Source organism: Mizuhopecten yessoensis, unplaced genomic scaffold, assembly GCF_002113885.1.
Source record: "Mizuhopecten yessoensis strain PY_sf001 unplaced genomic scaffold, ASM211388v2 scaffold716351, whole genome shotgun sequence".
Taxonomy (NCBI): domain Eukaryota; kingdom Metazoa; phylum Mollusca; class Bivalvia; order Pectinida; family Pectinidae; genus Mizuhopecten; species Mizuhopecten yessoensis.
The window spans coordinates 448,629-462,400 of record NW_018480073.1 but is presented as its reverse complement, the minus strand read 5'-3'; the positions used below and the strand labels follow the sequence as shown (position 1 = coordinate 462,400).

Sequence of the window (13,772 nt, the reverse complement as noted above, 5' to 3'; positions counted from 1 at the left end):
GGGTTATTATTAACTTATTCAGTAGGATTTAGTGAACTTTATGATTAAGTTATATGAAAAGTTAGGGTTAGCGGGGGTGGGGGGTGGGGGTGGGGGGTCGTCTCGGCAGGGTTGTGTTCGTGTCATGTAACTGTTAGGCCTAGGTGTTGTTCATGTTTACTTGTTGTACATATTTCCGTTTATAAACATTGTTGTAAATTTTTTATCATAGTTGAGTCGTTTCTCCATCAACAGAAACAAGTAGTACCCAAATCTAACCTGGGTTGACGGACGACACAAAGGTAGCGAGCCGGGTGTAGTTTGTCCACTACAAACTGGGCCCCGATTCGCTCCAGTTCCAGAATTGTAGAAATTAAATAAAAGCGTTGGAGTTTGTGGTTTATTACCAAATGAAACTGTTATTTAAATATTTTCAAAGCAGCCTGAAATCCTGTCAAAAATTAATGATAACAGTAATATAAAAAAAATACCTATAATATGCTTCTAGTTTTTAAGCATTTTATAGGTATTTATTTTTGTATTATTGTGTAAATTACTGAATTTAAAGCTCCTGTGCATATTTTATCTAAATCCATGACACATCAACCCGTAGAGATAAGGTTCTATCACAAATCTGTCTATCAGTCTCAAAGTCTGAGAGTCTGTTAACCTCATCAGCTTACCGATTGTAACACAGGGACCCGATAATTTGTTACAGTTTGTATACATATGTTTGAAACTACCCGATGTGTAGAGAGTACAGTTAGACGTAAATATTTCAACCCAATAGTTGTATGCTACTAAAACGTAAGTTTATTTTCTGGACACGCCAGTTAAGGTCTGCGAACATAGCTATAAGCCGTAACAAATTAGAGATCACAGTTTGTAATCGAACGCGCCTCTGTTATAGTGCTGAGGTCACTGACATTCACCGGTGCGTTTCAGCTTTAACATAACGTAACACAGAGATCAGATGGCCTGCCCGACGGTGTCGAGGAAACATGTACCGGAGGACATGACAGTAGGATTTATAGGAGCCGGCCGAATGGCCCAGGCCATGGTCAAGGGCTTTATATCCACAGGTGAGTACACATGTGCTGTCCGGAATTAAGTATGTGTTTAATGTTAGAACCAAAAGTCGGACTTTGTTTACGGATCGGTTACCCTTTAATTGGCCTCAATTCACAATACGATGATGCAATATAGTTTTACACAGCTGATTGAAACGTCCGTTTCTAGCTTTATTTCAGACAAATAAATAAAAACGATACATAAACTAAAAGTTTATATCATTTTTAGAATAATACTATTTTATTACCAATATAAAGAAAGCTGGTTAGCACAAACAAAACGGTACAAAATCGACGATTATTTCATGCAAATTAGCAGTGATGCAATAATTGTAAGTGGCTCGTGTACCGACTTTCAACAAAACTGACTGGACGTGATAATAGGTATATTCAGTAAATGTATACATACAATAAATAAACAAAACACCGAAGAATAAATCCCGCTAGTACTTTCGTCCATGCTGGGGCTCCTCGGGCGATAACCATAGACAAATATAAATGACTTGTAAAGTACTCCTTTGTTAGTTTGAAATGTGACACAAAAGAAGTGAAAGTATGACATAGGATTTGTTTATGTTTATCTTCGTTTGTAATATTACGGGGTGGACATGAGGCTAACTTACATATTATATTTGTGTGTCCCATTCCGGTTGATATTTGAAACTATTTTTTACAAAGCATTTTATTTCACTATCGTTGAACAATATAAATTACTAGATAAATGAATCTATAAAACTTGTTTTAAACATTCCGTTTTAAAGGTTTATCAATTATAAAACAGTGGATTATACAAAATAGACAAGGTCGAATGCAGTTTCTGAATTTCGGCCATAAACTTTTGAAGTAGAAAGGATTTCCAAGTGTAGGCATAAAAGAAAAGAGGAAACGCATATTATTTCAGTTGATCAATAGAATCAACTAACCCTTTCAACCCTACGTAACTTTAATAAAATCTACCATTCATTGATCTGGATAAGTCCATTATGATCTACAGTGGTGAAAAGGTTAAAGTCTGAAACAATTGAAGGGAACAAAAGATTTACTATTTACTCTGACTAGCACGGCTGGAACGATGATGCAATCGAAAAACGGTGTTGAAACACAGGTACCTGATAATTTGTTACAGTTTGTTTATGTTTGGGCATAAACTGACGTGTTTTGACAATAGCAGGTGTTTTACAAGTTTGGATGAACTTTCGGTAAAAATGTACCTCAAATGATGGTACAGTATAATATCGAAAGTTGATCTGAACGCCTTACGCCTGAAAACATCCGATTTTATCCAAACAGTAGCAAAACTGTAACAAATTATAAGGTCCCTGTATTGAAACTGTAATCGTCGTACGCTAACGGATAGAACAGGGTTCTGTTTTGATGTGTTAATATCTGCTGGTATCCGTTGTCAGCCTTTGACAAGAACGTATGTAGATTTATCACAACTATTATGAATGTTCATCTAGTGAAATTAAGAAACTGATAATGAGCTCAAACAAAAACACGGATATCGAGGTATACAATAACTTAGTGTATCCTTTCTTTCATTTTGAAGTAAATTTAATAGAAATTGATTAATTTTCGGGAATATATTTAAGAAGCTCAATGGCGAAGTTTAAATAAGCCACACTTGAGCATAAATATGATGATGCAATCGCTAATAGCATTCGTCGGCGTTGACTTACGTTATGCGTTTCTTTATTAGGTCTATAGGAACCAGTAAAAGCATTTTCCAAGTCCATAAGGCTGGTTTTATGTATTATACTTCCTAGATCGATGCATGTTTGTCACTTGAAAATGATAACTTTGTAGCAGAAGGTGAACGTCTAGATTTAGATTAATGCACTTAAATTAAAAGGTGAGCGATGATGCAATCAAATTAGCATTTTCCGCCGAATCAGCATTTTTACGGGATTTCACTGGACACTTGAGATTGTGAAAAACACAAGAATAAGACACATGCACTTACTCTTGATTTGGTTTGTTTGTGTTTTACGTCCTATTAACAGCTATGGTGAATTAAGGACGTGCCAGGTTTTGGTGGTGGAGGAAATCCGGAGTTCCCGGAGAAAAACCACCAAACTAGGCTATACGGCTAGTACCTGGCGACTGCCCCACGTAGGCCTCGAACCCGCGACCCAGTTAACAGCCTGAATTAATTTAGATTTAGGCCAAACAAAAAAACACATGTCTGTTTCCTGTTACATGTCTGAGTAAAAAATAGAGTAGGTAGATAGGTAATGAATAATATATTTTTTATTTTATATAGTTTCTTTTTAGGACAGAAATCTTGACTTAAACAGTGCTTCCTTGAAAATTTACAAAAGGGTTTAGGGTATGCACCAAACAATAAGGTAATTACGGTAATTGGAAACAAACAAGTTTTTTTTATTTGGCCTTAATCGAAAATAAAATGCTTGGAAATGTATTTTTTTTTTTATATAATTTGACACATTTGTAACGGTAGAATTTAGTGTCGTAGTTAATTAATAACTTCACTGTTCAGAGGAAAGTTGTATATCGCGTATTGATCGAATGATGAGAACATTTTTAGTGCCAGAGTTAATGATGTGTGTTTCAGTTTAATAGTGGAGAAACATTATTTCATACTTAGTCCCAAACATCATCGGTTTTTATTGATAATTACAATCTGATTGAAATTCGTACTACGTAGTTAACGAAGCCATGTGACGGATGATTTAATAAATTGTGATAATTAGTTCGAAACGTTATTTAAATTAAATCCTTTATCATATCGTCAGTGTTTTAAAAAAATTCGATTTTGTTCTCAGGGCACCAGCTTTATGTTAAATACCTGTTCTGGATGACCAGATATTATATAAAAGATCCCCGTATCTAAAACCTTTTTTTCTGTATGACTTTAGCCTTGACTTTGTGGGATTTTTATTAAAAAAAAACCTATGGTGAAATAACAAAATAAAATCAACAAGAGTGTTCTAAATGTAAAACAATCATCGGGGCTAGACCGGGATTCGAACCCTGACCATCAGATCGTCATACTGTCGCTTTAACCGACTGGGCATCATTGTCAACGGAAGTGTCAAAGGGAGGTTACTGCATATTGTAAGAACCACAATACAGTGTGACAGGGATCTTTAACTCCTGGCACGGCTGACTGACATTGTAGAATCGTTATGTTAAGTTGTTAACTCCTGTCACGGCTGACTGACATTGTAGTATCGTTATGTTAACTCCAGTCACGGCTCACTGACATTGTAGTATCGTTATGTTTGAAGTAACGTTATGTTAACTCCAGTCACGGCTCACTGACATTGTAGTATCGCTATGTTAACTCAAGTTACGGCTGACTGACATTGTAGTATCGTTATGTTTACCCCTGTCACGGCTCACTGACATTGTAGTATCGTTATGTTAACTCCTGTCACGGCTGACTGACATTGTAGTATCGTTATGTGACATTGTAGTATCGTTATGTTTACTCAAGTTACGGCTCACTGACATTGTAGTATCGTTATGTTTACCATTGTCACGGCTCACTGACATTGTAGTATCGATATGTTTACTCCTGTCACGGCTGACTGACATTGTAGTATCGTTATGTTAACTCATGTCACGGCTCACTGATATTGTAGTATCGTTATGTTTACTCCAGTCACGGCTCACTGACTTTGTAGTATCGTTATGTTAACTCATGTCACGGCTCACTGATATTGTAGTATCGTTATGTTAACTCCTGGCACGGCTCACTGACATTGTAGTATCTTTATGTTTACTCCAGTCACGGCTGATTGACATTGTAGTATCGTTATGTTAAATCCAGTCACGGCTCCCTGACATTGTAGGATCGTTATGTTAACTCCTGTCACGGCTTACTGACGTTGTAGTATCGTTATGGTAACTCAAGTCACGGCTGACTCACATTGTAGTATCGTTATGTTTACTCCAGTCACGGCTCACTGACATTGCAGTATCGTTATGTTTACTCCAGTCACTTCTCACTGACATTGTAGTATCGTTATATTTACTCCAGTCACGGCTGACTGGCATTGTAGTATCGTTATGTTAACTCCTTTCACGGCTCACTGACATTGTAGTATCTTTATGTTTACTCCAGTTACGGTTGACTGACATTGTATTATCGTTATGTTAACTCAAGTAACGTCTTACTGACATTGTAGTATCGTTATGTTTTCTCCAGTCACGGCTGACTGACATTGTGGTATCGTTATGTTAACTCAAGTAACGTCTTACTGACATTGTAGTATCGTTATGTTAGCTCCAGTCACGGCTAACTGACATTGTAGTATCGTTATGTTTACCATTGTCACGGCTCCCTGACATTGTAGTATCGTTATGTTATCTCAAGTAACGGCTGACTGACATTGTAGTTTCGTTATGTTAACTCCTGTCACGGCTTACTGACGTTGTAGTATCGTTATGGTAACTCAAGTCACGGCTGACTCACATTGTAGTATCGTTATGTTAACTCCTTTCACGGCTCACTGACATTGTAGTATCGATATGTTTACTCCTGTCACTGCTGACTGACATTGTAGTATCGTTACGTTAACTCAAGTAACGGCTGACTGAAATTGTAGTATCGTTATGTTAACTCGAGTCTCGGCTGACTGATATTTTATATACTATAGATATTGTTTTTCGAAAAATGAGTACATGTATTTGCAATACATATAAAAATAAACAAATAAGGGAAAAAAAGAAAAAGAAAAACAGCAGAGATCGATTTTGGCACATATACAGCCATCCCTACACTAACTTCGGAAGCCTATACGGGTCACTGGGAAAGAAAATTACGTAAAAGCGATATAGCTGTCTCGTAAAAAACCCACCAAAAAAGATAACGTGTAGTATCGTTATGTTTACTCCAGTCACGGCTCACGGACATTGTAGTATCGTTATGTTAACCCCAGTCACGGCTCACTGACATTGTAGGATCGTTATGTTAACTCCTGTCACGGCTTACTGACGTTGTAGTATCGTTATGGTAACTCAAGTCACGGCTGACTCACATTGTAGTATCGTTATGTTTACTCCAATCACGGCTGACTGACATTGTAGTATCTTTATGTTTACTCCAGTCACGGCTGATTGACATTGTAGTATCGTTATGTTAATTCCTGTCACGGCTTACTGACATTGTAGTTTCGTTATGTTAACTCCTGTCACGGCTTACTGACGTTGTAGTATCGTTATGGTAACTCAAGTCACGGCTGACTCACATTGTAGTATCGTTATGTTAACTCGAGTCACGGCTGACTGATATTTTATATAATATAGATATTGTTTTTCGAAAAATGAGTACATGTATTTGCAATACATATAAAAATAAACAAATAAGGGAAAAAAAGAAAAAGAAAAACAGCAGAGATCGATTTTGGCACATATACAGCCATCCCTACACTAACTTCGGAAGCCTATACGGGTCACTGGGAAAGAAAATTACGTAAAAGCGATATAGCTGTCTCGTAAAAAACCCACCAAAAAAGATAACGCGTAATAACGGAATAGATATTACTTTATACGAAATACATGAAGCAGTCCGTAAAAACGAAATCACCGATATAATGCGATAGTAATTTTTTTTTATACATTTTCTCAGTGACAAGTATAGGCAATCGTACTTTGCAAATGTTGCTATTCATGTATCAAGGGAAATAACCCAAAGCCAGAAAAACTGTTTTAGTTGTTGTTATTGTTGCTTAATCTTAGATATATATAACAGAAATTAGGAGAAGTGTCACTTCTTGATTTAAAGAGGAAAATGGTACAGTAATACAGGATGGACAATCGGGAACCGTCTGCACTTTCCGTAAATGAGAAATTCTATTTTCTCGTTTACGGAAAGTGCCGGCGGTTCCCGATTGACAGGATGGAGTGATGTAGAAGCGACTGCGTAAAGCTACGATTACCTGCGATGATTGTTAATGGGACGTAACCATGGGTTTCTGTGTAAGGTCTGGGCCGTTTTCGTTTAAACGGTCAAACCGGTCGGACCACTGTTGTTCGTTTATTAAATAAGGTCGGACCTGGTAATCTGATGCTGCTTTAAGGCGAGCCTTGACAAAGCCTTGCAAGACCTGCATAAACATTTGCAGGTCCGCTAGGATTTATACCCGAAACTGATACATTTATAAACGGTCAAACCGGTTGTTCCGCATAAACGAACAGGCCCCAAGTCTGCAACTGTAGTGGAATGAACGCTACATACCCTTTTACATGCCAGCGTACTGTTACTAGTCTTCGTAAAGTTACATCAGAATATATTTCTCTCGCTGATTGCACGGTGATGAAAGCTGCCATGGTATACCTCCTTGCGTTAGTAATAAAAAGCAACGGTTTTCGTGGGAGACTTAATATAACTATTTAATACCACAGGGACCTGGGATAGCTATATTTGGACCTAAACTAAGGTGTACAGAGCAATTTTGCATGCACTATGGGTTTAGATCGACTTTCGGTAAAAAGATTGCACCCCAATGATCACATGATCACGTGATTATTGGGGTGTCATTTTTACCGAAAGTCGATCTAAACCCTTAAAGCATGTAAAATTACTCTGAACACATTAGTTTAGGTCCATCCAATAGCTGTAACAAATCCTCAGGTCCATGTGTTTAATATGGTATGAAACTGATGAAATACAAAAACAAATGTCTGCATTCATAAATCCGTTTTCATGCTCAAACCCAGATTCTATGTTCGGGCCTATTTTCTTCTTCCTGTGGTAAATCATTAAAACAATCACATTTGGAGCATGGTTTGGAATAATTTCGGAAAGAAATTGTGACGAATTTTGTTTTCAGGCAGTTTAACACTTGACTGGACAAAAATGTTTGTTCGTGTCAGCTCGGAAAATGTTTTTTCAAAAATATCTTTCTGTTTATCTTCTGTCTTCCTTTTTTTCTCAGGCATCTTGAAGGCATCTAACATTGTCGCCAGTGACCCGGACCCAAGATGTCTAGAATTTATCCAGGTACGTTGGTTATTTTTAATTTGTTTTCCATCGACACCGGGAATGCTATTTTCCCGCCATTCACAGAAATATCTCCCGTTTTCCATGTTTATGAATCTCCGGTGTCCTTCGATTTGATGGCAACGAATCTCTCACAATCGGGAACCGTCGGCACATTCCGTAAACGAGAAGAAAAAAAACGTTTACGGAAAGTGCCGACGGTTCCCGATTGAAATATATCAATTACATGTGCAAACAAGTAATGATTAATTTTTCATTTTTATTTTAAGGATCCCCGTACCACTACTCGAAACTATAACTAAGTGATGGAACCTGGTTTTTTTTCATGCATGACTATAGCTTTGAGAAATCTTTTCTGAAAAGAAAACCACAATTTGTTGAACTTTTATGAGAAACAATACGTATGAAATAAACAAAAGATAAATCAACAACAGGGCTAGACCGGGATTCGAATCCTAAACTTCGGATCGTTATAATTTTTTCTCTAAACGGTTGAGCTAACCGGTCAACAAAATGTCCTGGCTAATCTCTCCCAAAGTTATATCCGAACGGAAGTTGAGGGGAGGCTAGTTGTATATAGGGAAAAAACAGAGTGCTAAGGGACAGGGAACCTTAGGTCTCGCTAAATTGTCTGCCGCTTTTTTTCCACAAATGATCGTGACCTTACCCTTGTACCTTTTTCTCACGTGTGACCTTGAACTTGTATTGTAGAGTATGGGCATCAAGGTTACGGACGATAATCTGAAGGTCGTTGCCGACAGTCAGCTGGTGGTATTGGCGGTCAAACCTCACATCATCACTCCCGTACTTAAACAGGTCTCGTCCTCCTTTTCTCGAGACAAACTCATGGTGTCCATAGCTGCTGGAATCACCCTGTCCACACTGGAAGAGGTGAGACATTCTGAAAATTAGGATTTCACAATACTCTAAGCATTATATACATTTTCGCGGTGTTCTTATTGTAACGCTCCTCGCGTTTTCAATCTTGTGCTAAAGTATGACTGCGCTAATTGAAGTTCATCTATATAGTTTTATATTGCATCTATCATTAGTGGGCTTTGTCTTATATACGCCAATCTGTTAAAATTCATTAATACGCTAAAATTTGAGTACGCTAAAATAATCATTTTTACAGTATATCGGAACACTAATTTATCGCAATAAAAAGGCATATCGTATCGTATCGCAATACAGAAATTAAATATATCGCCCTATCGTGTTTTAACTTTGCAATTATATACAGACTAACACTAGTGACGGTAATCAGTTAAAATTTCGATAATGGTAGGTGTAACGAAAATTTCAAATCTGTGTCCGTGTGATATACAATTCAGGTTGATTCCATTCTGACAAAAAAATAAGTTAAGCACCTTTTTCCTATGGCAATATATCGGGGTACATACATTTACAGAATCTCCTTCCGGCCTCACGTGTTGTCCGCGTGATGCCCAACACTCCCGCATTGGTCCAGGCTGGGGCGTCAGTGCTCGCCCCCGGGTCGGCCGTCCTGTCAGGGGATCCGGAACTTGTGTCGGAACTGCTGAGCTGTATTGGGATCTGTGAGTCGAGTACTGAGGGACTTCTAGACGCTGTGACGGGACTTAGTGGTAGTGGACCCGCCTACGTAAGCAATCTTGTATCAAATCTCCACATGGTCTACAGTAGGCGAACTAATTAACTATCTAATTAAAACCAAACCATGGTACATGTTTCTCTTCGAATTAAAGTATTGCTTGAGCGTAATAAATAAAAGACAACACAATAAATTAACAAAACCGAACCAATCATGTTTGGTGGGGGAAAAAACTTGAAATCTTTGATTTTGTATACTCAGAAGGAAAACAAATACAATTCGAAATTCTGTCTAGTAATCCTTGAAGCATCCTCGATACCCAGCGGTTACGCTCTTTGCACCCCTGGAATATGTCATAGCAATTGAAGGATCAGTGTGTTGATGAGACAACAAGACTAGTTCGATTCTTTGATGTATATCAAAAGAATCTCGCGGTCGCGTAACGGTAAAAAATGACTGACTTTGATGTCAAGTAACGCCCCTTTGTAACCTTCAAAGGACATGTATCAGCCTAGCGATTAGTCATGTTTCTTTTTACCTGAGACCAATCAAACAGCTGTCTTTATGCCTTCAATTTTGTTATGACATATTCCAGGGCTGTAGAGATCGTAAGTGAGCATTACCCATTGGTACGGAGGATATCCTTGAAGCAACGGTGCACGTATTGTTCCAGGGTGTTAAAATAAAAGGGCTGTATGTCTAGACTGACCGACAAAACCATGTCCCACACCTCATACTGAAAATATTTTATTGTTTCCCATTTGCAGGCGTTCGTTGCAATTGAGGCCCTGGCTGACGGTGGCGTCAAGATGGGACTTCCTAGGGACATGGCGCTGAAACTAGCAGCCCAAACACTTCTGGTAAGTGCCGTGTAGTTGTTTTCCTATGACTTTTGTCCAGGAATAACATCTATGTGACTATTTTTCAAGAATAAGCAAAACAGTATCCTCAAATAGGAGTGGTAGTCCAAAACAACTGACTTCCTTTTAAAAAAAAAAAATTGTTGGGGCGGGCCATGTTGGTGAATTTTTTAAATGGGATACCGGGTATTCTGTTATTTTGGACTAATGTGAAAGACAATATCATCACAGACAATTTACTTTGACAAATATTAAAGAGAAAATGTACCACAGACCAAATGTGGTCTCTAAAGAGATTTGTTTGCGTTGGACTGGAATCGCATCCAGGTGATGCCACTACTGATTCTCCAAATATGTGGGTTTTTCAGGGTGCTGCAAAAATGGTCCTAGAAACAGGCAAAAATCCTGGACAGTTGAAGGACGAGGTTTGCTCGCCAGGTGGCACCACAATCGCTGCAATGCACAAACTGGAAAAGGGTTGTTTTCGAGGGACACTCATGGACGCTGTTGAAGCCGCAACATTAAAAGCAAAGGAACTTGGGGCTAAAAAGTGAAAATTGTGAACTTGGAGTGATATGGATTATGCATTGTTCTCGGTTAAATCCATCTAATAATTCTTATTGTGGACCAAATCATGCAATGACGTCACCAAGTTAAAGATGAAATGATGTAGACAAATGTGTGTGTATAAGCAGCGCAATAGATTAGAAATCCATCACATATGTTGAATAAGCTGATTACTTCAAGTATTTACAGTTAATTATCCGACGGTGTGATAATACACCGACATAAATTCCTAAACCAGTTTTAAAATTAAGTCATCAGAATTATTCTGGAGTTTCTAGAAACAGGAGGTTGTAGCTCTGTGTTTGTCTGGCCAATGAGCAGTCATATTTTAATCACACCTCTGTCATCCTCGAAACTCAATGGCAATCGGGAACCTTCGGCACTTTCCGTAAACGAGAAAAATACTATACTAAAGTATTCTCGTTTACGGAAAGTGCCGATGGTTCCCGATTGACGCAAGGGGTCACGCTTACGCTCTCTGGGCGAAAGGTAACGCTACCCCTGGAGTATATCTAACCTCAGTGACTGGTTCCGACCACAAGGACTCGAGACATTGTTATAGTTGGTATGTTTGGACCATGACATACCCTGTTGTGAAGGTTGTAATATTGGACGTTTTAATGGTTAACATAAACAAAGTTTGACGAAGGGTTGATCTAAACCCCTAAAATATCTAATATTACTCTTTACACACCGGGATAGGTAAAACCATACCAACTGTAACAAATCCTCAGGTCCCTGTGGTTCCGATCCGATGGCTATATGGGCATTGATTGTAACCGGAAATAGATGTACAGGTGAATTAGTGTACTGTGATGTCCTCCTTGTATGAAAGTTGATGTAAGTATTTGTTATAAATGTTCGCTTAGCAACTCTCTTAACTAATCGTGTGGGTTTTTTTTAAATATTGTCCGCCTGTTATTTGTAAGTACTGCAAAAGTGGAAATTCTCGCGTGTGAAATGTTCGCTAAGCGACTATCTAAATTAATCGCGGTGTGGATTTTTATTTTTTAAATATTGGCCCAACTGTTATTTGTAAGTACTGCAAAAGTGGCAATTCTCGCGTGTTGTAATGTTCAATTAGTGCCTCAAAACTAATCGCGATGTGGACATTTTGCGTTTGCAATGTTTCTGTAAACTATATATCAATAATCTAATCAATTAACATTTTGCTTGTGAAACTTTTCGCACAAATTTACTCAACGCGAAAAACACGAGAATGTATACACCACGAAAAATTCCACATTTTCAGTATACAAAACAATATGGAATATTGTGCAATTTATGCTTGATTTTTGTGCTCATAAACAGTGTGTGCAAGGATCATTTGATGTGTTTTTCAGAAATATCGTTATTTCCTGCAAAAACTTTCTCGGGAATTCTGATACCACGAGATGAGACATAAGGGAGAGAGAGTATTTCCATACATAGAAGGCATTGCTCGTAGAAATTCTCTTTTAACTCATCCATCCCTGAAAGTTCATAATGAACTATTCCAACGTTTCATTTGGAAGAGTTCAAATGTGTCTCCATGGGTGGATGAGTTAATGTGAAGGTCTAAACCTGAGGGGTGATATTCTTAATTGTCTAACCCGTGTCTGTTAAGATATTAAAGAATCTCGCCCCACTGTTGTGGTTTTTCTTGTATACCAAACCGTATCGTTGTACTTGCGTAAGGTAAGACAGACAAATCTTTCCCCGGGGCGAAAGTGTGAATGCATTTGTCTAATGGAGGAAAAGGACTTCTCTTAGCCTTGAAAGTTGTATCTAAACTTTTCCAATAGTGAGTTATCATTGTCCCACCTAAGGGTTGAGCAGAAGTGAATCTCTATTTAACATCTATCAATGCATCATATCATTAAGACAACGATGCAATTGACGTTGTCACGTCAACAATGCAATGACCTCGAAACGTCAACATTTCATTATATACAAATTATAACGGGCAGACAGGGTGAGAGAAAGAATAATTAATCTTCATTGGGCGGGATGGAGAATAATTTGGGGAAAGACACCTATGCTAGGTATGAGAAATCATGAGCTGAAAACAGGGGAGTTCCGGCGAAAGTTGGGTGATATTCTTAATCGAAGACTTGCAAAGTGCTTGGCTGTCAAGAATCTTATCCTAAGGGTTGAGATTATTATTTTTTATTTATCATACTCTGAAAGTACAGAATGATTATTTCCCTATCACCCCTGAAAAAGAATGTAGTTTATATAATATGCCAAGCAATAGCATGACGTCGTTAGATTTTTTCTCTCTCGATATGACGTCATACGATTGTGTATCTAGTCTTCAACATATGTTTTGACAGAGAAATCATTCAAAAAACTGTTAAACAGATAACTTTCCCCCCCCCCAAAAAAGAATAACTTAATTATGAATATGTACACACTGTATGGTCAGTGTTCTTGCATCCTTTTAAAAACATGTTACGTTCATTATCCCTCTTTGGAAACATGTTTTGTTGTCATAATATGTGGTCAAATAAAAACACTGGATACACATGTACGATGTTTGCGTTTTACGTCCTATTTACAGCTATGGTCATTTAAAGAAAACCGGAATGTCCGGAGAAAAAACCCCACCAACCTGCAGTCAGAGCCTGTGGCGACTGCCCCACGTAGGCCTCGAACCCGCGACCCAGCGATGGAGGGCCAGTGGTAGCCCTGTCAGACGTCTTTACCACATTGTTTGTTGGTCGTAAGGTTGCATGACAAATCGTTTTGAATATTGTTAACCTTATTATCTG

General features: G+C 38.1%; 1 protein-coding gene across 1 annotated transcript; it reads left to right on the top strand.

Annotated features, from left to right (window-relative positions):
• The first annotated feature begins 874 nt into the window (after positions 1-874).
• Positions 875-13,551, top strand: LOC110443528 (pyrroline-5-carboxylate reductase 2-like). The gene is made up of 6 exons (XM_021487793.1): positions 875-1,061; positions 7,955-8,019; positions 8,731-8,910; positions 9,431-9,643; positions 10,360-10,452; positions 10,821-13,551. Exons 1-6 carry the CDS (start codon positions 953-955, stop codon positions 11,004-11,006), a joined length of 846 nt encoding a protein of 281 aa, XP_021343468.1. The 5' UTR covers positions 875-952; the 3' UTR covers positions 11,007-13,551.
• The last annotated feature ends 221 nt before the right edge of the window (positions 13,552-13,772 follow it).